The following is a 25,608-nucleotide window of genomic DNA, read 5'->3' on the forward strand; positions in this document are numbered from 1 at the left end:
GCTCACTAAGAATCAGTGCCAGGAAAAGGGATGAAAGCAGGAAAAAAATGTACCACTGACATAAACCGTTTCTCTTCATGTTTGGGAAGCACATAGAAAAGAAGAGAATCGGCTGAAACAAATAAAAATTGCGTTTTCTTGCTTTATCTTCTGTATTTAGAACACATCAAAGTTAATCAGGATCTAATTGCAAACTATATCTATTAATTCAAACAATAGAAGCCAATACAAAAGTAACAAACAAGGAATCATTCAATTTTTTTCTTGAAGCAGCACCGTTCCTGTTCACGTTTGCTCTTGCATAGTATGCTTCATTTGTAAAGCTATTTTTACTGTGTTTCTTTATTAGGATTTCAGTGATTGATCACGTTCCCAATTCTCTCTTGAATTCCGGGCAAACAAGCCACTGACTTCAGGGAGGTTGCATGAAACTCAGAGGAGCATTTGGCAGAATGCTTTGTAGCCAAATTCCAGTGGTTAAATAAGTCTGCTTGTTCATTTGATATGTTTATAAATGAAACACACAGGTCAAATTTTCAAAGGCCTACGAAGCAGTTGAGCTGAGTTAAATGACCTGCTCACCTGGAAAAACCCCCACAGCTGCTTATGCAAATCATCAGACTGCAGGCTGTTTGTCAGAGGATGCATGCAAAAGTGCTTTAAGACATACGAGCAGTTTGCCAGGCTTGTGTCCTGCTTTTGCAGCGTCGTGGGTTTTGTATAAAGATTAGCATCAGGAAATACTTTTCATTCTAATTTTTGCTGTCATGTTTTTGAATAAACAGAGCAATGTAGAACTCCTTTCTGAATTTGCAGATGTTTGAGTGCACAGAGTTCTCTGCCCTGCCTTGCTGCAGGTATTTCTGTTGCTTAGTTCTCTAGTTTTTCCTCAGCAGCCACAGCTAGGCAGAGTAGCATCATTTATCACTATACAGAGTCTGGTTTAAGTTTTCTGTCTCTGTTCCAAATATAAATCTCTGGAATAGCATAGTCTTGCATGCATCAGGCAGTTGTCCTACTGAAGTAGCCTGTAGTGGTCTTTCTCAGTGTGCAGGGTCTTTGAAGATCAAATAAGAAAGGTCATTCTTTAAGTAACTTAAGCAATGATGCTCTTGTGAAAGGGTCGTAATTGGTCTAGCAGTCTTATAGAAGAATGACTCCTGGGTCACCATCTACTGTGCTGCAGGTTAGTTCTCTGGCTTCTATTGGCAATGTTTACAACTGGAACTATCTATATTTATAGGCATTGTGACTTGAATGTCACATGCTGTCTTTGTACAGTATACTCTATTTTGGGAAGGGGAGTGATTGCTGTCCATAGTTTTATCCAATAGAGAAGGCTCTTTGCGTTATGTTTCCAGTGCATATTTCTTCCCTTTTTCTAGTCACTACTCTATTAAAAAGAGCCTGAACCTCCTATTTCATGTGACATGTACGTATTCGGTGGTTTCAAAATATTTGGCTGGGGTAGGAGGCGGCATTCTGGTTTCCTAGGAAATGCTGGGTTTAGTAAAATGGAGCAACTTCACCCCCTTAATGGTCTCCTTGTAAGATATGCTGTAAACAATGTTAAAAATGATATTTGTCCCTGATACTTGAGCAATGGAGAGAGGGAAAGAGGTGTTTTTTAGGAGCATTTTGTGTGCGAGCATTAGTGACTGGAAGAGAATAGTGAGGTACAACTGCTTGAATCTAGTAACTTAACACTAGCCTTTTCTGGAATGGTCTTGATGAGAGATCAGCATGAATGAATCCTTGAGAAAGTTATGATTTCTCTGTCTTTACAGTGAATTATTTTTTGTTTTAATTTTCATGAAAACCACATGATTTACAAAACATTTTAAAATGCTGGTTTTGCTTCCATTGCATTGAATTTTGCTTCATGGATAAGCTCTCGGGTGTTTCCCGGTGCCACCATATCAAAATGTGAAGATTGTTTTCAGGAAACTAAATCTGATGTTTTTCTGCAGCCCTGACCAATGCTGTAGTCTGGATTTGCAGTAATTATTTCTCAGTATAATTGCTGAAATTTCGTTCTCATGAATTCTAAGGGTATATAGCAGTCTGCCTTATAAATATGTATAAATAAATATATATAAGTCTTATATCACAGAGCCGCTCAGAGGTTTTTAATTATGTCACTTTGTATGGCTATAGACATTTCAAAGCTCTCCTTTGTGCTCTCTGTTATAAACATATTTTATTTCTTTTGAAGTCTGTGTGATATACATACTAGCAATTAAAAACCCAGCTCAGGCTTTGAGACACAAGGTCTTCATAATTAAAACTCAAACAAAAGCTACAAGCAAAAGCCCCACTATATGATTAAGGTCTAAAGTGTTATGATACATTAGAATCATTGTTAACTGCTAGGATTTAAAAAATCAATACACAGGAAAAAGGATCAACTGGTTCCAATTAGTGAAACCAATGAAAGCATCCAACAAAACATAACATAACAGTGCAACCCAGAACCCCGACACCCGAATCCTTAAGAAATTGGTTCTGATTAGAAATATAGCACAGGCAGTAAAGGTTTCTTACAACGTGTTTTATTACCATGATCCAGTGAAGTGATATGTTTAGCTTTACTTTGTAGCTCTCCAAATCAGAGAGATATTTTTATTTTGCCATTTCTCACATCATTAGCATTTTGTGCAACTTGTTACAAAAGCAACATTTCTGAGCCCAGCCTGACCTTCTGAATTAAGTAGCACCTTTTTGAATGAGGAATATTTCATTAACATTTTCAGCCTTTAATGTTGAAATATCTTTAATTTGATTTGCTTAAAGAAGGTAATAGGTTCTAAAGTAAAAATACTTCAGTTAAACTTACCATGCCCCATTGTAGGTATTTGTTATCATTACCATATCAATATGTTAGTTAGAATGTTAGACTAATCATCAGTGTGAATTAAACTGCATGATCTAATATCGTCTTGATTTTTTTGTGTGTGTCACGTGAACTACTTTTCTCCAGATCCTAGATTTAAATAGACATACCCCAATCTCTACAGACAGACAGTAGTTCCGTAGAAATGAATGTGCTCACTGTACAAAGTGCTATTATTGACATTATGTACATGTAAGTCTTGGCAGGACTGGAACACCACTTAGTGGGGGCGGGGTGGAGAAAGAAAGAAAACATTTTTTGTCACTCTGCTCTTTTGGTCAGTGGGTCATATTTCAGTGGCACCTATCATAGTGTTAAAAGTTAATGACTATTACCATTTTTAGTTCTTAAAACTCCACATCTATAAATTACATTATAATCAGCCTTTCACATAAATCAAGTTCTCAATATTGTTGAATACATTTTATAAATAACATCAACCAGGATGCATGCAGTGTGTTTGCAGGCACACAGTGAATTGATTACTTAAAACTATCACATATTTCTCTTTACTTTTACTTTACCAGCGTATATTTCTAAGCCTAGCAATTCTGGGCTAGCTGTATGAACTGTGTACTACACTGAAATCAAAGTACAGCTTCCTCATGTGCTATAGTCTGTGGAACTGTGTCCCAAACAGTATCAACAGTTCAGGGAAAAAAAATAAGGTTAATGATGCTGCTGATAAGGGCTGTGAGGCACTGGCTCAAGTTGCCCATAGAAGTTGTGAATACCCTATCCCTGGAAACATTAAAGGTCAGGTTAGATGGGGCTCTAAGCAACCTCATGTGGTGCAAGGTGTCCCTGCCTATGGCAGCAAGGGAGTTGATGGTGTGTGTGTGTGTGTGTGTGTGTGTGTATAAAATCTTTGTCATATCAGGAATTGTTTTCTTTGATAAATACAGAGCCTTTACCTGTAGTCAGAAGGCTCTGTGCTGAAGAAGAATCTTACTGCTTGGAGCTTTCTGGCACTTGATGTCAATGGGAAACTCCCTTTTGAGTCAAGACCCAGCTTAGCCACCAATGGAGTTGCTTGTCTTTAGCAAAACAAAAGTCCTGATGAGAAGAAACATGCAACTTGATATGAAAAAAGCAAGTGCATGTGTAGGAGTTTGCTGAAGTGATAAAATGTGTTTCATCATGCTTTAGTAGTTCCTTTTTTTGTTGTTCCTCTAAACAAATTAAAATTCTAACAAAGCAATCAATGTAAGCATTTATTTAGAAAGATGCGTATAGACATGGGACTGAAAAGACCAAAAATTTCTGATTAATATAGATTCTGTGGAAAGCTGTAGATGCACTTAATCTTTCATTATGGGAGTTTCACATCAAGGAGATCTTTGAATTAATGTCAGATGTAAAGAATGTAGCATCCCATAGTGTTCTGTCTCTCTTCACAGTAAGCAATCTAGGGTAGCATATAAGTAAAGGGCAAACATACACTAATATTTCCTCAATGTAGTCTTCCACTTTTCCACAAAATATGATTAATAGGCTTCTTGATTCAGAGGTGGATCATTCGGGTTTAATGGCCCTTGATAGAATGATCATCTAGGACCATGTCCAATCAATTTTGAATCCTTTAATAGACAGCTGGAAAGTCTGTGGGGATAAGATCAGCAGTTAACAATATGCTGTATATTTTAACTTGATATCTTGTAGGTGTCCTCTAGATCCCCTACTATAGTGAACAGGGAATGGGTGTTCCTGTTTGCTTTCTCTGTTACACTACATTCAGTATTTCTTATCCAGGTTGGAAAGTAAAAATGTATTTATTTATTCTGTATGTGAAAGCCATCCTGCACTTCAGTTAATTGGGAGGCAACCTTCTGCACAAAGTATCCCTCTTCTGAGCAATATCAAACTTTGGCACTGATTAATGAGAACCTTCATGGCAGTCCTTTTTATCTCAGTTCATTTTAACCATCCTTCCAGAATAGGGAGTCCTGGAGTCTTAATGTGTTGATGTTGTGTGGTAATGAGAGCCTGCTGATGATATCAGATAATATTTTTTTTTTTCTAAGAGATATGCAAAAATATCTTACTGATAGCTTTAGAAACTGTGCCTCATAAATGTCACTTGTAAAACTTAAAGGACAAAGCAATAGTATTCAGAAAACTATAAAATATGAGCATGTTTGGGAAAAATCACATGCGACTGAGAACCGCAGGAGCATTAAGTGCAACTTCACACAGCTACTGGCTGAAGAGCCTGAGGTCTATGAGGAACAGAAGAACAAAATACAAGAAAAGCTGTCCTTGTCCTTTCTAATCAAGTTGACCCTTTGGAGGAGGTTAACTATCCGTATTTATTTCAGGAAGTCTTGATTTGTCTAGCTGTGTCACCTCTCTTCAGATCTGGCCAATGACAACTGACAGTTTCTGCCAAAGGGCAGCTCTAGCCAAACTGGGCTCATTATCCTTCCTATCACCTCCTCCTTCCAACATTAAAGTGATTTCAGGCTAATCAGATCCACTTGCTCCAATCAGGTACCTCCCCCTTATTGGACAAGTGAATTGGTCTCAATCCAATGTCTCCCTTCTGCTCCTTCCCTAGATATTTACTTTGAAATAAGTAAATAATTTCTCTTTTTTTCAGTCCCTCCAAATGTTTTTTGTTGCTGTGGAATGATTTACCAATTGAGAAAAATTTCCAACACAATAGGAAGATGAAGTCTTGCCAATCAATTGAATATCCACATTGTAAAGGAAATAGTGAGAACTATATTGGACCAATTTCCGTAGGGAATTGGTCTGAACAAAGCAAACAGAAAGAGAAATCTTTTAAGGACATAGCCTGCCCTGATTCAATGAGTTTATTGTAGGTATTACCCTCTGTGTTAACAAAATTAATAGATTTATACAAGGCAACTTGATCAGAAATTGTTCTTTGACATTAGCTGTCCCACTGGAATCCGGTTACTTCGCACATAACTCTTCTTACCCTTTTTCCTTTAATTTACTGTTAGTTCAGCCTGTGTTTACTGATATTTCCCTTGGTCAGTATTGATATGAATTAACAAAATTTGATGTCAGTCATGTTGTCATAAACATTTTTTAAGAGCTATGCAAGATTAAGCTGAGCCCTGCTCAAGAGGTGTTAAAAAATTGTTGCCCTGTAGATAGCAGTAATGAGAGGCTAACACACTCATGTTGGGAATGAATCCTCATGTCTATTAAGATTTGTTTGAATAGGTTTCCATCACAACAGGTGCACAATTATTTTATGAGTAAAATATTATCAGCCTTCCAAATTAGCCAGAGCAAAATGCAAGTTGTCTGATTAAATAATCAAACCCAATACTTAAAATGCACTTGATTTCCACAGGAATTTTAAGATGCTAAGTCCCAGTCTATCAGTAAAGCTGTGATTGTTTGCAGCATGCAAGTAGCAGCTTGTAGAGTATCCTGTTTGGTATGTTTTACATAAATCATCCTACATTATACAAGACAAAACTGCTAAAAAAGCATATAATAATAGGTTTTACTACTAGTCAAACAATTTTAATCTAGCAATGAAGGTATTATACTGTGCATTAAAATCAGCAAAAAAGTGGGTCTCTAATGGAAAATAGTTTGAAAGTGTTCTGCATTCAATTAGGAGGCACATCAGTGTAGAAATACAAAACCCCATGTTGTTTTAAAACAATTTAGTTTATGAAAGGGGAGGGAAAAAAAGGAAAATTCTTTGAATTTGAAGTGCAGCTTGCAGTGTGGAGATCACATATGTCACCAGTTATTGAATGGCCCAGTAAACACAGTGACTCAGAGACCCGAGCAATGGGTAAAACCTGAAACAGTAGGTTCACCAGAACCAGCAGTGCAGCTGTCAGACTCAGATCATATACAGGTAACCGTTTGTTTACATATTTGAATCTGTTTGTCAATCAAGGAATGCTGTGAATCAGGAGATGAGATCTCAAATACAAAACCACAAAGTCAGAGATGACATCTGGAGGAGCTCCAAGCCACAAAAATTAGGGAAGAAGCAACAAGGGCACCAAAAACTCCAGACGCTTGCAGGGAATCTGTCTCTATATACATTGAATTTAAATAATTGTGTTGATACATCAGTAATAATAATTGCTGATAAAAATTATAGTCCTTATTTTGGGCAGCAATATGTTTTACTAAATGTGAAATTAAATGCAATTTGTATTAATTAGGGATAATATGAAAGTATGTAAGTGGTTGACATTTCCAACATTTTAAAACCTACTACTCTATGTGAGGATACATCTTTTGCAGTCATTTCGACTTAGAGACACTCGAGATTGATATATGCCTCTAATGCATTCTGTTAAAATAAGATCACAGTTCTAACCCTATGATCAGAAAATTACTTTTTATGTAAGGCTCACCATAGTTTGAAACTGATTTCTGGGACTTGACCATTGGTTGTGGTTCTGTGTGGAAGCTGGAATAGTCTTGATGTAGGCACTAAACTAAAATCTTCTCTTAAAACAGATTTCAAAAGTCAGTGTGGTGTGTGTGGACATTTTATGTGCATTTATACAACTTGAGATTTTCTAAAAGTGGCAAAGCTTATGTTTTTAAAAAAATATTTTATTTTATTTTAAAATTAGTAATATTAATGCAATAAACACAGAAATTTACTACAGAAGATAAAGGAAATAAAATGGGCATGACTGTTCTGTGTTGTTTTTTTCAGATTCTTTAAGAATTGTAGAGTTCTTTTAAACTTATGACTGAAAGAACTTCTCACCTTTCCTGCTTCCCTTTGTTGCCAAGATCCGTTTGTCTGTGTGGTGCTGAGAGCCTGCAACAGGCAGGGATGGCTGCGAGTTTTCTTTTAGGGGCTGCAGTGAGTAGAGCATATATTCACAAATTCATTAACCCTCTTTATTTTGTTGCTGTTTTCTTCACCTCCTGAGGGTTCTGTAGTGTAATTTTGGGTCTCTCAGACTTGGGTCAGAGATGCCCACTTCTGAAACATAAGAGTTTTTCTAACATGAAATACGTAAGCCTAGCAGGTTACCGTTTGCCACTTCTCAAGACAACAGCAACTGACATAGGCATTTTGTGTCTCTGCATACCCTCAGATAACACATCCCACCATCAGGTGTATATGGAAACTTGGGGCTAAGAACTGGCAGCAAGCAGCCCATAGTTAGAATTATTCCTCTGCTGATGTAGAAATAAACATAGTCAGCCTCTACCCATAACTAAAGTTCAGTTAGTTTCATAGTGTGCAATAGTAAGAATTGTAAATTCCTTAAAAAATCTTGGCCCAGACACATATCTGAGGAATCTGAGAACCTTAGAGATGCAGACAGATTGAAATTTTGATGCACATCTAAAACTCTTAGAGAGGAAAAAAATCACAAAATACATCACTTAAAAGCAGAATTATTTTGTAGTCACAACTGGCCTTCATCTTAGTTCACAGTTTCTTGGCATCACAATCACACAAATGTAACTTCTGGGAAACATCAGCAACGTTGCATCAAGTTGCTGTAGGTGTGTTGTTCCACGTGTAACTCTGTTTCTAATAGGACACTTAAAAGGAAGATGATTAACTTGCAAAACCAATTAAGAGAGGTCTCAGTAGAAATCTCTTTTCCCTGCTCCTGCTTCTTCTTCATTGGTGTTTTCAGTTTTAGTGTCTTGTTCTGAATAAAATAATGATGAATTTGCAGTTGCTGTAGAAGCAATGAAATTGCAGCTTGGATAGTGTTTTATTGTCTCAAGGAGAGAGTAGCAATTAAGGGATCCTGATTTCCAAATATATCCTAGGTCTGTTTATAATGTATTCAATTAGAATGCTGTTATAGTGGAATTCAAAACTTCTTGGTGCATGCTCCCTATGCTTCAAGATTTATTCTAAGTTATCTTTAGACTGTGCTTAAAGTTGTAAGTTCAGGGTGTTGAATATTGATTTATATTGTCTTTTGAATAGGCAGTGTTTATGTTTTCATTCTGAGTGATCCTTTTTGAATGGTAGAATACCTAAGTACAACAAAATAACGCGATGCCACTCCCTGGTTTGGGACTGTGAAGAATTTCATTGACAACAATTCCGTAGTGAAGGGTTGTGTTAAATGTTTTTGGTTTTGATCAACTGGGTGTACAAAGAAACTAAATTAAAGAAAAAATCCCAGCAGCATTTTTAGTCACTTCTAAGAAACATCTGGCTAAACATACTCATGCTTGCAGTTTCGAGTTTAGTTATACCAGAATGCTCTTAGAATATGTGTTGAACTTAAGTCTGCAAATGTAGACCACCTCCTTTGTGCTCTGCTCACTGTGATCTAGGAGATTTTTCTGCAGTTAGGAAACTTGACTGATAATTTTATAGCATATTTTGTAGGAGCACAACAAGCTGGTCATGGAATCCTAATTTGGTCTGGAATGTTTCCTCTTAAATTAATTCTTTATTTATAAAAGAAACCTCGAGGGAGCAAGCAGCATGGTTGACTTGTTTGTTTTTTGTTTCTCATTCCCATACAGTGAGGTTGTGGTTATTTCAAAAGACATAAAATAATTCATACTTGTATCATTAATATGCTCTGTTGAATTGATTTTTACAGATTACTAGGTTGTGTGCAGCGGATAAGCAGCACTTCCAATTTCTAAGTGTTTTATTATGAAAGAAATTTAAAATAATATTCAGATTTATGGGCTTGAAGTTGCCAATTTTGACCATCTAATGCCATTCTTAATGAACATTTCAGTGGACTTGTTTGAAAGCCCATTGAATTAAGTGCAAATGCTTCAACTGACTTCTGCGGGCACATTCGAAATGTATAAAATTCTTGCTTTTCCATACATATCAAAGGCTTTTGACTAAATTGTCTCTTCTCAGATGAAGTAGGAAGTTTCTTCTTTACAGCTTCCATGATAGACAGGCTATGCTAATGTCCTTGTTTTGCAATAAACTTTGCTTCTTCATTACTTATCACCAGAGGCAATAAAAATCTTCAGAGGCAAATATAAGTTTTTCATTGATATACTTGTTTGTATTTGTAAGACATGAAAGATGAACATGTAATTAAGATCAAAATTAAAATTTATATTTAAAATATATAAATCTTGCAGTACTAATACTCCTCATATTTATATTTAGACTTTTTTTGAGTGGTGTAGCTAATAACTACTAACTAAAAACTCATGGAAGTAACTTATTTAACAAGATATAAGAAGTAACTGCAAGACATCATAAGTCAGAGTACATCTCACAGGGGTACATCTCTCCTGTGTATATTGTGCGTTCTGGATGCAGCAGAAGAAATGCATGTGAGTTACAATTTTGAGTAGAGGAAGGGAGGGAAGATTCCTGGAGTGTTATAGAGTGGAATCATCAGTGTCAGCTTTAAGGCAAAAGATCTCCAATAGCTGAATCCTAATACATAAATTGATTAGCCCTTTATAAACTAACTGCAGTGGCACCTACGGAGAGGATCTCTTTCCTTCTTTCACTTACAAAGTATTCAGTCCTGTCCATGTTCTCATAGACTATCCTAGCACATAGATGCTCAGGCTCACTGTAAGGCATGGCATAACCTACTTAAGACTAGATTAGCCCCACAGCAATGATATGTTTTTTTCACCTGATTTGCACATCCAACTGCAGGAGTACACACACAAGGTGTATGGACTTAAGCTACCACATTTTTCTCTCCATCACCCCATGTCTGTGTTTAAAGACACTACAATGCAAGGAATTCCTCACTATTTGAAGAGAAGAATCAGATCATTTCTGCAAATACTGTGACAAAATGTAGAAATGAGTAAAATAGTAAAAATACCCCATTATGTAGCTTGCTGTTGGAAATGCAAAACTTAATTAAAACATGATTCTTTTTCATCTTTCTTTATTAACCCATAGCTTAGACAATGTGAGAAAACTGAACAAATAAGCAAAAGCTTATTTTGCATCATCAACTACTTTTATGAAAGACAAATATCAGCTAAAGAAATCGCAAGTAACTGAGTTCTGTTATACAGGGAAATTAATGTCATCTAATTCATATGAGCTATACTCATCAAATGAGACATTAAACTAACTTCCTCTAAACTCAGCTTCCTTCCAGTCATTTGGATGCATGTACATATACAATTCTCTTTCCCGGATAAGATTAGATGGAACAGATACTCAGTTCAACCCTGTGATTGAAGACACAAGTTTTAATTGGAGAGCTCTTCCTTCCAAACAAGTGCTATTTTGCACTTGCACCACAACAGGAAGAAATGCTGGTTTAAAAAGCATGAAAGATCATATAGATCACTTGGAATTCTATCACATGTATGTAATAAAAAATAAGACTCATTTTAAAGAGTATCGTAGTGTCCAGAAATCACTTGAAGTGAAAATTGAATATGGAAAGAAAATGGGTTTTATCCAGCTGTACACTGTTATGAGAGAACAATCAATGAAATGGAGCAATTTCAAAATCAGTCCTGAATTCTCCTTTTAATTTTTTTCTGTGGCAGACTCCTAATCTTTTCATGTTGGTTGGTAAGATCCTGCCTATTCCAGACTGTCATCAATTGTAACTCTCAGCATTGTAATTCCATAGAAGACACTGCCTGTGCTTGCATATAAGCAAACCAGTTATTTTGTGCTGTAAAAAGGAAGTTGCAGAAAAGTACCTTACTTACACCTTTCACTGCAATGTTATATATGATTATTAGAGATGGCTTAGCATTCATATCAGATCGTCTGTTCCTCTGCATCAAGGCATGGGTACAAGTATTCATCTAGAACTAACATGTTTTTCTTCTTCTCTGGAAATGAAAAGTAGGGGCTTCCATTGATTTAAAGCATCTAAAACATTACTAAATTAAGATATAGTGATACTACTAGTGCAGCAGAACTCTGATCAGTGAATTTTGTGAGTCAGAAGAGGAAAAAAAAATCAAAAGAATTATCCAGAAAGCAAGATAATGTTGAAGATGAAATTCCATTTTGTTAAAGTGCCTCTGAGGCTGGTGTGAAAGGCAGCAGTATTTCTCAGTGTAAGCACTTCATTCTCAGTTTCACATCTATAATGTTACATTAAGCTATAAGCTATTCATGTAGAGAATTATGAATTTGATAAGTGCATTTAAAACTTGTATTACTATGTACGCTTTTGTACGGCAAATGATGCTGTCAGGTCTAAGTAGTCTCAGACCTAAAACTTGGATGCTATAGAATATATATGTGCATAGGCTTCGTTAGAAACATGTCTACATACTTACTGCAGTGAGTTTTGTGGAAGCTGAGTGATTAATATCATTGAAAACAATGTTATTTTATCATGAGCCAATGGCATCCTGGCCTGTATCAGGAACAGTGTGGCCAGTAGGACAAGGGAGGTTATTCCTCCCCTGTACTCAGCACTGGTTAGGCCACACCTTGAGTACTGTGTCCAGTTCTGGGCTCATCAGTTCAAGAGAGATGTTGAGATACTGGAATGTGTCCAGAGAAGGGCGATGAAGCTGGTGAGAGGTCTGGAGCACAGCCCTGTGAGGAGAGGCTGAGGGAGCTCGGAGTGTGCAGCCTGGAGAAGAGGAGGCTTAGGGGTGATCTCATTGCTGTCTTACAACTACCTGGAGGGAGGCTGTAGCCATGTGGGGGCTGGTCTCTTTTCCCAGGCAACCAGCAACAGAACAAGGGGACACAGTCTCAAGTTGTGCCTGGGGAGGTCTAGGCTGGATGCTAGGAGGAAGTCCTTCACAGAGAGAGCGATTGGCATTGGAATGGGCTGCCCAGGGAGGTGGTGGAGTCACCATCCCTTGAGGTGTTCAGGAAAAGAGTGAATGAGGCACTTAGTGCTGTGGTCTAGTTGATTGGACAGGGCTGGGTGATAGGTTGGGCTGGATGATCTTGGAAGTCTCTTCCAACCTGGTTGATTCTATGATTCGGTGTTCAGTGATGAGGGTTTTTTGACTTTTATTGGACATTTCTGCTATTGGTCTTCTGACAATTATGAAACTCAGCCAAAGCTGGTGAAGGAATCCACATGTCTTGAGATAAAGTAACAGGGAATGTAGACAAGTTGCTTCTCTTATTATTTATGAGATGAGATCATCATAAAGGATGATTCTACTGAATTTTTTGGTTCAGCATGTATGTGTAAATATTGTGAGGAGAGAATTAGATTTGCTAAGTTGTTAATTCCAGTGTAATGAAGAAGCAGCAACCAAGCATCACTGTTATTGAGGGACTTGATTCTTCTGATAGTTAGTATATGTCCCATCTTCAGAAGGAAAGACTGGATATCTCCATTCCCCTATGAGACTTTGCTTGTTTTGCTGTATGAGAAATGGAAGCATTATAGGACACTTGGGTTGGAACTCATTGCACAGCCCTTGTAAATGAGAAAAGTTCTAGAATTTAACTTTCAAACCCTTTTTTGACTTTCTAATTGCTTTGAGGAAGACATAGCTTTGACTTGCTCTTGTTTTTTGTGCTTAATGTTTTCTCTGGTAGGGAAAGGTGAGCCAGTTCTCTGCAATTCTAACCTAAGAAACTACCTTTCACCAAAAAAAAACTTAGTAAATATGATTTGTCTGGAGATGTTTGCACAGAGAATGTCCTGATCCTGAAAATTTATTCCAACTGTGACTTCTTAAAGCATTTCTGTCATTCAGTGTAGTTTTTCTACAGAAGAGGCACTGTTATGTCATTATATGATAGATTTCCTTTCCCCCCCCATTTTTTTAATCCGTTATTTGAATTTGCATGCCTCTTTGGGCTTTATACTTTTTAATATGCTATTTTTTCCTGTTATGTGGCCCACAGATACAGTTTGTAGTCTTTACCATTCCTATCCTCAGTATAACATCTTTTTTCCCTTCCCCCTCCCTGATCTAGGGAAGTACTGTAAATTATATTTAAATGGCAAACCCTGAAACTGAAGGTCAGATTATTATTTCAGCTCTTTCAAGTCCTGAGTGTGTACCTTAAATGGATGGACCACCTTTTTGCCTCTCTTGTTTGTATTTTTTTTTTTACTTTAAAAGCTTTGGAATTGAGCATTAGAGTCAATAATAATATTAATAACACAAATTTTGCTTTCTGTATAACTCCACCATGTTTTTTTTTTATTTTGCTGTGCTGTGCCCTTGGCTACAGTCTTCTCAGTTAACAAAATAAAACTGCTCATTTTTTCTTTTCTCTTTATATGATATTTTAGTGTTTGTATCACTGTACAGACTACTCACAGCCTGTGGCCTCTGTTATATCTTTATATTCTAATCCATCAAGAACAGGTTATCTGTGGTTTTAGTTGCAATGTCTAATACATATTCCTTTGTTTATATCCCATATTAGGACATTATTTCCACATAGAAGCTGAGCAGTTCATATGAAATATATATGAAGCATTTCTAAACCCACTGAAAACATTAAAGCATTCATAACCAACTCTCTACTTGCTGCTGGAAAACCCTAAGAATAATTTATTCAGAAATTTGTCATCTTTCTGCCACATGCACATGCATGAATTAACACTTAATATGTACTTAAATTAACACTTAATATGTGCTTCTAGTATTATTTAGAATGCAAGATGTGAGCTTCTGGAATTCAAGAGTAATTCTAAGAAACTGGCTAATAGGTATTTATTTAGCAATACTAAAGTAGAATTGTATATATGAGACAGTAGCAAAAATGTCTAAACACAGCAGAAGTCCTCCAAGGCTTATGTCAGAGTTCTTCTTTTTATGTGTGAAACAAAGTATGGAGCCTGAGAGATTTGTTGGATTTCTGCTTTTTGCTGGACACCAGTTTGGAGGAGGGGGAGGCTGAAGCTCTGGCTAGCATCACATTCTTCCCTACATTCCTGACATGGATTACATTTTAGGGCTCGGCTGTAGATTCTCCATAGCCCTGAAAATGGGACAACACATCATGGTGCTGTTCCATGAGCTGACCAGGCACCGCTCAATCCAGGCCTTTGCCTAGCAGATTTTGGAGCTGTTTGGCAATAACTCATGAAAAATAGATGTTGTGCTGGACACTGTAGTGTTTTTTCTTTTGTACTACACACAGCTTGGGGCTGTTTAAGGCAGGATTGGACATGGCGCTTGGTGCCATGGTCTAGCCTTGAGCTCTGTGGTAAAGGGTTGGACTTGATGATCTGTGAGGTCTCTTCCAACCTTGGTGATACTGTGTGATACTGTGATACTGTGGTTTACTTTGATTAGAACTGTTGAGAAACACAGTCAAGGAACAGAACGTCTGAAGAGAAGGTATTCCTCAAGAAAGAGTTGGGAACTGCTGAGCAATAATGCAAGAATAAACAAGTCCAGAAAACATGTGGGATTTAAGAAAACCCACTGCAGGCCACAAAAGAAAGGTTGTCTCAGAAAATGTGGATATTTGCAGGAGCAGGGCTCAGAAGCATTCGCTGAGAAGTGTAGAGGCAGGTAAGCTCGCCTCAGCCGCCATCAGGTGATGGCACACGCTAAGGGCAATATTCAGCTGGACAGACATTCTTGTGACTCAGTTGTTCTTAATGCAGAATAAACTGTTCTATGATTTCTGGAGTCTTAAGGGATAAATCCTTCAAACTCTGTTGAAAAGGGGAAAAAATGAATGCAACACTTGAAATAGTTGAATCTGTTACAGTTGAACCTGGGCGTCCTGCGGTGCACTGGTGAAGCGGAGGCATGTGAGAGTATTTATGGCCAGGGCCTCCTGTCTCTGCCACAGTGTCACAGAGAGCCTGTGCACTGTCACTCCCGGTTAGGCCAGACCTGTGTGAGGGTTGGATGAGGGCTTTAGTGTGGGTGAAGGCCCTGGATGGCAGCAGTGGGATGTCGACAGCTCGGTGTGCCCGGAGGCAGAGAGGCGGCCCTGGTGCCCTGAGGCCCTGCCTGCCCTCACCTGTCTGTGGCCATTCCGATAGGGGACAAGGAAGGGCCACCATGGCTGCACTGATGAAATCTCATTTGCACTCTGCTGCCTGCCATTCTGTGGCTAGTCTAGGAAATACAGTCTGGCTTATGAGAGCTTCAGGTTGGTATTAAAACTCTCCTGCAAACGATACTATTTCAAATCACTCCCGCCTAAGAGATTGCTTAAGCATCTGACGCTTGCTATGTGTGAAACTAGGATGAATGTTGCAATTGCAGTAAAACATTTCCATCCTTTTAGTAAGCACAGCTAAATTAAGCTTTATTTTCTTTCTTTTTCTGTTTCTTTTTTTTCTTTTGCTCTGTAGAATGTTTCCAACAGTTCCTAATATTAATTCCTGTTACTATTTATGGATGTAAAGTATTATTTTTGCTTAAAACTTAAAGCAGAATAACTCTGATACGTAAGGGAGGGAGAGATCTCACACCTTCACAAGAGGAGCTCTCTGGTGTGGTTTGCATGCTGGACGTGTTTCCTGTGTTGCCTTCTGCGCTGGGATGCCACAAAGCACAATGGATGCATTTATGGAAGGTTTTATTGACTGAGAACTGGACAGTAGCATATGGGAACATCAACAATTGCTAACAGATCATGAAATAAAGAAATTCCAGTATTCTAGTGTTATAAAAAGAAGGGAGGAAAAAAGTCAGTCAGAACTTAGTCATATTGGTTCAGCTGTTGTAACCAAAGACTGATAAGATAATAGAGGTCTTTGTGGCTGTTTTCTACTGAAATGCTTTATCTTTATGATGCACTTGGGGCCCTTTAGAGTAGAAAGCTTTTTAAACTGCTGTTGGAGTTAGAACTCAAATTAGATGCTGTTGCAATGGCAAGGGGGCTCCTTAGTCAGGCAGCCCTCACAAAGTGACTTTTATCTCTGAAGCCCTTCCATTAGATTGTTACTTTCTTCTGTTTTCCCTGTTTATTTTTGTTGACTTTTGCTGCCCTATTTTGTGGCATTTAAAAGATGACCCAATCAAAAAAGGGTAAATGCTAAATGCTGGACAGAGCCTGTGAAGTAGAGACATCACAGCCCATCTGATGTGTGCTGCAGACTGCCGTGTTAGACAGAATGGTTTAACCAGGTTATCTCTGGGCAGCTAAGATCAAATACACTTTCTTTTATGTCTAGCATTGTGTTTTTGCTTTCTTTTCAAACAATGTCCACAAGAAGAAGGGGAAAAAAAAATCAACAGAGGAATTGATTCATAAAGGCTCCTTTTTGTTATTGGAGTTTTTGTGTGTGTGTGCAGAGGGGTTTTTGGTTGTTGTTTGGGTTTTGTGTGGGGTTTTTTGTTTTGTTTTATTTTTTTCTTAAAGCAAGCTGAAATTGCTTAACTCGATTCACAGTAATTTTTTTTTTGTTTGTTGAATTGCTTTGGTCGATGATACTTTGCAACTGCAGCTATGTGATTTAAAGCCCTTCTTAGTTTCTGGCAAACTCCACACTTTTTTCTTGCATTACTGTCTTTTTCATAAAAGACATGCTACGTGTTTATTCTGGGAACATAACAGGAGTAATCATTTGTGATTTATTAATTTGTATTTCCTGTAAGTGTATGGGGCAATAGTTAGTTTAGATGCAGTGCATAAACAAGGATGATATTTGTCATGCTTTACACTAATCACAGAATTCAAGAGAACCAATAATACTTTGCAGCTGTGTAGAGATTCCATGCAAAGTTTTCAAAGCACTTCAGAAACATTAACTAACCAGATATAAAATCCTCTGACTGGTAGTGTTTTACTGTGTGTACATGTAGGGAAACTAAGGCAAGCATGTTGAAAAGCCCACAGTAATTTGGTATCATAGCTGAAAATCATAGTTCATCAACCTTTGGAGCACACCTATGCATTTTTGGCTCAATTATGACTTCTGTATTTTGTCTTTTATTTGCTGAGCATAAAGAAAAACTAGTTTCAATTATACTAGAAGTCTATTTTTTGTTATTCCTGCTTGATTTTTCCTTTTACCAGCAGTTGTTACTCTGCCTCTATGCCATGAAAACCTGCCATGAGGACAGTGCCAAGTGTAGTACTGAAAACCCACCTGTGTTTTTAGTAACATGTAGCTACGTGTGTGTGTAGACTGAACATGTATGTAGTAAAAGATAATTGAGGTGTTGTAAGGTGGTAAACCAGAGTGATACAGCAACTAGAGTTATATATTTATCTTGTGAGATACTATATTTTTAATGTCTTTTTTTTTTCAATGCTTAAAGAAATCTAGATAGATAACATGCAAGATGTTCTTAATTATTTTTATTAAATGCATTGTAAGATAGATGATGTTTCTGATACTTTGTGTACCAGAAATCATGTAGCATCAGTTTCAAACAGTAGGGTTTTGCTACAAGTAGAATTCTTCTAAATGTAATTTTAGACCACAAGTTGAACTCCTCTCTCTTTTCAGCAGATTTATAGCTATTTTTTATTTTCTCACTCCTGGTTAGATTGACCTATGACCAGAATTTCACAAAAGTTCTCTTTGATCCTTTAGTTCTGTTCAATCTGACCATTTTATCTCAATTTGTGCTCAAATCCATATGACAACAAAGGGAAAAACAATAAACACACAAGAAAACGTTAAAATATTGCTACAACCAAGTTAATTTTCAGCTCATGATTATGATCACAAAGGCAAGCATATGTAACCAAAGGATTATCCAAAAAGAATAACCATTTTTTTCTGAATTGATGATGAGACTGTTATATTTGCCTTTTAAAAAGAAGTCCTTAAACACTATTGACTTCCCACTGACACTCAAAAATTTAAATACTGCTGGTAAAGGGAGTCAATGGATCAAATTCAGTATATCCGAAGCCACTGAAATAAAGGGCCCTAAGAAAAATGTGTCAATTTTAAAGGTCTTTCCTAACTGAAGACCATTTTGTGATAGAGCCAAAGGTTAATAAAATCAGTAGTGAATGTAGCAATTTTACAGATAAGCTATTCACAACAAGTGTAGTTACTTGAATAAAAAGCTAATTCAGTTCTAAAATGCCACATGCAGTAGCAGTGAATAGCTGCTTTTAGGTGCTTTCTGCAGGAGGATAAAATACAGAATCACAGCACTCTTCCAGCATCCCTGGCTGCCTGTAAATTGCTGTGAATGGGACTGTAGGCTGACAGAGTCTATTAAGACAAACTGCCTTTCTCATCGGAGAGATAAAATAAATCAGGTGTTTAGTCAAATTAAAATACTTCAGATGGAGCAGGCCCTGGGGAGCACTGATCCACCTGACAAATCTGAGAGAAACTCAAGACAGATGTGTTTTGGGGATAAGGAAGACCCCATGGAAAAAAAAATGCAGTGCTGTCTTTGGAGTAAGAATAGGCTTAAAACAGAGAGAGTGCTGTGATATATAATATTTTATAGAAGCTGGCATATTTATTGTACATTTTTTACTAAGCTTTTTGTTTTATCTGTTTTTATTGCAAATACATTTTACAGATTGCTATATTTTTATTTTATTTATAGATATTTTTAGTCAGCAGCAGAAGTTTATTTACTGGTAATGAGTTTAGGAATCTCATTGCTTGCTGCAGTAAGTGGATGCAAAACAGATGATGATGGCACACAGCTACTGATGACCTCTCTTGGCCCAGCCAGATCAGCTCAATCTGGTCTGCATTCTGAGCAAGTTGTTTTTTATTGGTATTTAAACTGTAAAATAATGGTTGGGATTTTCCACTCTGAAATTAAATTATACCCCCCACCCCTGCCAGTGCTCATACAACATTCTGCGTCGTATGCTTTTTCTCATTTCTAGCAGGGTTCGGTTAGGTGTCTTGCAGCTTCGTGGAGGTCTTGTTATTTTCCAGGAGCACAGTGTACATTTTGTGGTCATCAGTTCTACTCTGTTGTTGGATTACATAGCACAGTACAAATTAAAGAGTAGCGTACTTTAAATGGGGTCATTCATTTCAGATGTGTTTCTCTGGGGGGAAAAAGGAAAGAAAAACAATTGCTATGAATTCCTGAATAAGAGCAGTTACTTCTGCCTACTATTGTATAAGATTGAGAAAAATAGAAAAAGAAATGATCTTAGAAATTTGCTGCAGCTGTATCAAGTTGTTCTACTTAATCATAGCAAAACAATCACATTTTGCAGCCTTAGCAGCCACTCTTAGTGGTAGCTTTCTATTCACATTATGAAGCAACTACAAAATATACAGAATAGTATGGAAATGGAGCAGGAGATTAATACCTGCTTTGGGTGTGTAAAATATTTTATGACAGTATGATCAGGGGCCTGCATTACAATGCCAAAGCTGTGTGACAGATGTGAAAGTCTCAAGCTATGGTTTCCCAGGTGGCAGTGAATGGCAATAAGTATCATTTGAGGCAGCAGGTTGTTTCCCATTGGCTTTCTAAAATAGATGGAGTGGTTGAACTCTTGTAGTCATGACAGGCAAGGGAGTTTTTCTTTTGCAGAACAGTCTTTTATCCATGAAAACGAATTTCAGTATACTCTAACATTCAAAAACACCTAAATAACCTTTGATCCATGATGCAAAATCTTCAAGAGTTAGTAACACAATTTGAGAGGGTTAAGATGAGTCTGTACTGAAGTTATACAAGTAATTGAATTGATGTCAACAGTGTGAAACTAAGTACAAGCTAATGGACTCTGGTAAGGCAGTACCTTCAGTGTAGATATCTTCTGGCCACATAACCTGTCTAAGATTACTTTCAAAATATGTTCTATTGTTGTTGTTTTGAAACAGCTTTTTGCACAGAACTCTTTTGTTGCTTCAGTTGTGCGTATAAGTTGCAGTGAGCTGCTCTGAATAATACTGTCTTTCAGCTTTAAATTCATGTGAAAAAGAGAAAAAAAAAATCTCTAAAACTTATACTACAACAGAAGTTACTGATTTTTGCATGTCTGGAAGGGCTGTGCCACACACATACTGAATTAAGATTTGGCATTACAAAGCACTGAAACACAAGTTTGTTTCAGACTATTAAAATTAAGAAATATAATATTTTCATCACGTTTTCTTGTTAAATACAATTAAGAAATGTACAGAAAAGCAGATTTCTCCTTGTTTCTGGGAGTTTGCTTCATTTAGAGTGATTGGCTTAAACCATGGAGTTTTGTTTTCAGTAGCAAGCGATTACAGACAGAGGCTTTCTTGTATGCTGCTTTTGCAAATGAAATTTTGCTTAAGAATGACATTGATCCCATCATAGCATTATGTAAGTAGTAGAGCATCTTGGGTTTGTCACCTGCTTGGCAGGAACCTGATTTTTCATCCTTCTTCTTATGAAATCTGTCAACTTCTTTCTTCTCTTCTCTAGAAGATACCCATCTTACTTCTGGGAAGAAGGTGGAGTCATCATTTTAGTGACAGTTTCTCCATTCCCTCCCAGGTCCTGTTCCTTACACATTTTCTTCCTCTTCTAAATACCTGTGACTTCTTTATCACAGTCCTCTGTTATAAATGGAGGAAAGGAAATATGAGAAATATCCTCTCTTTTGTGCCACTTCTAATATCACTGTGGCAGTTTACAGACCTGACTAGTTCTTGATTTGATTTGGTTTGCTTCTTCTCCAACTCTCAGTTCTCCTGTACAACCTACCATTGTTTAATTTATCCCACTTCCAACTGTAAGCCTTTTTTCCAATGTCCTTCCAACCTTGCTGAACTGCTACCTGTCTGTAGCTGTATTATCTCTAGTAGAGCGGTGGCTCTGAGTTGCTCATACAAAGGAAATGAGGGACATAGAACTGCTTGAGAGAGTCCAGCACAGAGCCACAAAGATGATTAAGGAACATCTCTCTTACACGGAGAGTCTGAGGGAGCTGGGACTCTTTAGCTTTGAGGAGACTGAGAGGTGACCTCATAAATGTTTATAAATATGTGAAGGGTGAGTGCCAGAAGGATGAAGCCAGACTCTGCTCGGTGATGCCCAGTGACAGGACAAGGGGCAATGGGTGGGAGCTGAGGAATAGGAAGCTTCATTTAAACATGAGGAGGAATTTTTTACTGTGAGGGTGACAGAAGACTGGAACAGGCTGTCCAGGGGGTTTGTGGAGTCTCTGGAGATATTCAGAACCCACATGGACACATTCCTGTGTGATCTGGTATAGGTGATCCTGCTCTGGCAGGCATATTGGGCTAGATGATCATTCAAGGTCCCTTCCAGCCTCGACATTCTGTAAAAAGCGATGTGTGGCTCAAATGGAAGAGCTGACATTGTGGCCTGTGACAGAGTAATATGTTCATACCTAAGGTGGGGAATTTTTGGATTGATTTGCAAAAGGACCCTGTACTCTCTACTTAGGAGACCCATGCAATTTACCCATAAACAGACCATTAAGCATCATTAGTGCAAAGAATAAATGTACCGTAGTTTCATATTAATTAAGTGCTCTCTGTAGAGTAAACTTTCAAAGTTAAATGAAAAATTTTAAGCCATTTTCTCAGGTTAGCAATTTCTCTTAGGGACAAGTAGAGCTCATTTTTAATATGCATTTCATAACCAAAGCTCACATTTACCCTAACGACCTACCAAATATATGGGTATTTTAGAGAAATGATCAATAAACTATTAAACTGCTTCTTCCACTGAACAGCATCCTTTAATGCTCTTTTACTATTTTTACATTCTTGGGGGGAAAAAAACCCAACAAAATATATAAAGTGAAGAAAAATGATGTCTAATAAACTGTGAATGTGCTTATGACACTGGGCAGATGTAGATGGAAAAGATATAGGGATTTGTACACTGTACATTGTTAATTATTTCTGTCAGAAAAAAAAAAAATATATCTTTTCTGCTCCAATTTTTGTTACATCCTCCACTGCTTAGAGCACAGCAAAACTACGTGCTAGATTCTTTGGGGATTTGTTAGCAAAATATATATTCAAGCTGCCACTTGAAATAAGAATATTGGTGATTCAGCCTTTTTTTTTTTTCTTTCTTTGGTGAACACTGCTTGGTAACTATTGTCTCTCATACTTACAGTACATCTTTCCTGTACGTTTAGGTACACCAGAAAGCCTGGCAGAAAAAGAGCGACAGCTCTCTACTATGATCACCCAGCTGATCAGCTTACGGGAGCAGCTCCTGGCTGCCCATGATGAACAGAAAAAGCTGGCAGCCTCACAAATTGAAAAACAACGGCAGCAAATGGACCTTGCTCGCCAACAGCAAGAACAGGTGAGGCTCCAGGAAAGAAACCTGTGAAAATGTTTCATGCAGAATGCTTATCATAAATGCTGTTCCACTCGGTGTATTGTTTCATGGGGTTTTTTGGGTTTTGTTTTTGTTGAAAGAGCTTAAATTTCTTCAGAAATTACAACTCTGTCCAGAGAGAGGAAATATTACAGGACCCTGAGGAAAAAAAAGTGGGTGTGGACATTGGAATAATTTCCTTCCTAGAATAAATGGCATTTGATTTCTAAGTTCTTGTTTCTTGCACCAAGATGTGATTTGGGGAGTTACAAGTAAGCCAGACTACAATAATTATTTAACTCTTTTTGATAAGAAAACAGTGGAAAAAAAAAATCTTAAGCATCCTCAACCCTTCCAATACTTTTTACAAGTAAGGTTTGATTTGTCAGTTTGCATTGTAGGGCCTTTTTGTTTGGAGGGTTGGTTTTTTGTTTGGTTGATTTTGGTTTTGAAAGATGCAGTTGTGCAAAGAGCTGTCTTTTTCATGTACAAAAGTGTACAACAGTGGTCCCGTACACTAGTCTCCTAGGCATTAGATCAGACAGATCCAAATTAATGTGTGGTTTTTAGGAATCTGACATTATTACTAGAATTATCTTTTCAGTTAAATGTATTTTATAGGATATATACAGCAATATATGCTCTGTTGATTTTAATGAGTTGTGACGTCTGGTATTTTATGTGCTTGAGTATTTGCCCACATGTAGGAATATGGACTCATCCCCTAATGGAAAATAACATAAAGGAACACTGTAAAAAATCAGAAGTTAGAATGTCATTTAGCCATCCAGAGATGACACAGTAATTAACTATTGACACTTGTGAATAAGCTAGCACAAATTAATCTTGACACATTTGCAGACGAGTGATATCTTACAGTGAACACTTTGTAATTATATTTCAAAATGAAAATTAAATGACACTTAAAACTAGGTTGTCATGCTCAATGAAGCGAGCATGTAGCTCAACCGATAGGCAAATAAAATGCAGAATTTGAGCCACATGGTGCTTGTGTACCCTGCTTTACTGTGTCAAACCTATACATCAAGGCTCTGCTATGGTAATTGCATTGCAAACTATTGGAACCATTTTCTATTGCAGTACTCTTCCATCTAAGAGGACTGACATGAGATGCTTCACGGTATATTTCTGGCTTTCTTCAGGAAATGCCTATTTGAATGGTACTGTATTGTACATACAGGTGCAAAAAAAGCTGTTTACAAGCACTCTGAACTCTGGCAGATCAGTGCCTTTGCACAAGTAAACAAAGATCTCATGTTTGCCTAGGTTATAGCTTACCGTGTTAAATAGCAGCCAGGTCACCAGAAGTTCCAAACAATTCTGGATGTAGGATGCTGTGTATCTGTCAAAAACTAACACTCAGGAAGAATAACTCATGATGGAGCTCCATGGATTGTCTCATTTCAATGTGAACTTAAAAATAATTCCTTTCTGGAGCTGAATATTGTGATAATCTTTCTATTACCTTTACTGGGATTTTAGCAGCAGGGACAACGTGGACATAAATCTGACAGTATATCTTTAGTGACAAGCACTGCACCTCTAGCATGGGATAGCACAACTGGTGTGTTACTCATTAAAATAGTAACTCAAGCCTTCATACCGATGTTTAAATATTCTCAGTAGCACCACTACCATTAGGAGTTGTCTTTCCAAGCATAGACACTACTGCTGACCACTGACTGACAGTAAATAACCAGAGCTCCTAGAAGCTGCCCCTAGGTTACCTGGGCACACAGGCTGCTAGCTCTGCTTCAGCTGCCTTTTTCACTTGCAGACTCTAAGGCATGCTTTTTCAGTCTTCCTTCACCATAATTTTATTGACTTGGAGATTTCTCAAGAAATATTTGAACATCAGGCTTGTAAAGAGAGTTTGAGCTTTATTACCAGCATCGGTGTAGTGGGCTGCAGTAGTTGCTCCATTCCTTAGCTGGGTGGCATATTGTTGCGATCCAGCCCCGGAATCATGTAGATCTCCATTCATCTCCCTGAGGCTGTAAAGACTTAAAAAACATATGAATTTTGTGTTGATCTCCCATACCAAACTGAACTTTAACTGTAGCAGTGAAAAACATTACAAAACTATTTCCAGGTGATGAAGTGAGAGATTAAGAAAATTACAGACTTGATCTGCCCTGTGTGCACAATTAGAAGCTGTTAATATGTAACTGCACATTCCTTACGGGTTAATCTGAACATTGTGCACTAAAACTATGTGATTGTTTATTTACAAAGCAGCCTCACTACATCTCTGTACTGTTGATTTGGTTTGTTTTATCATGAAACGTTTCACTTATCTTTCTCATAAATTAGCTTGGAAGATGGTGGGGAAGGAGACCAGAACTGAAACAGTGGATTTGAGCGGCTAAACTACCTTTGTCTTGCTGTTTTATGTGGTTCCTTTGCTCTTCATGAGTATTTATAGGGAGGGAAATTATACTTAAGAAATTAAGGTAGCAGAAGTGCTGAGGCCTGGATTTCCAGGAAACACAAATCTTGTCCTTCTTTCAGTCTTGCAGTTACCCTTCTAAAGCAGAAGTCCATTTGCTCCCCCAGCTCCCTGCAGCTTCTCCATCATAGCTGCAGTCCAGGTTACCCATTGCAGGGAGCAAGCAGCTCTGTGATTTGAGGTCAAAATC

At 37.6% G+C, this 25,608-nt stretch overlaps 1 protein-coding gene across 12 annotated transcripts in view; it reads left to right on the top strand.

Annotated features, from left to right (window-relative positions):
* SOX6 (SRY-box transcription factor 6) overlaps positions 1–25,608 on the top strand; it is a 397,240-nt gene that overhangs the window by 229,347 nt on the left and 142,285 nt on the right. For all 12 annotated transcript variants that reach the window (XM_064163636.1, XM_064163637.1, XM_064163638.1 and 9 more), the window contains one exon: positions 22,761–22,933. In XM_064163636.1, coding sequence (XP_064019706.1) covers positions 22,761–22,933 — 173 coding nt within the window. The remainder of the gene's footprint in view (positions 1–22,760; positions 22,934–25,608) is intronic.

This window comes from Pogoniulus pusillus, chromosome 24 (genome assembly GCF_015220805.1).
Source record: "Pogoniulus pusillus isolate bPogPus1 chromosome 24, bPogPus1.pri, whole genome shotgun sequence".
NCBI lineage: Eukaryota > Metazoa > Chordata > Aves > Piciformes > Lybiidae > Pogoniulus > Pogoniulus pusillus.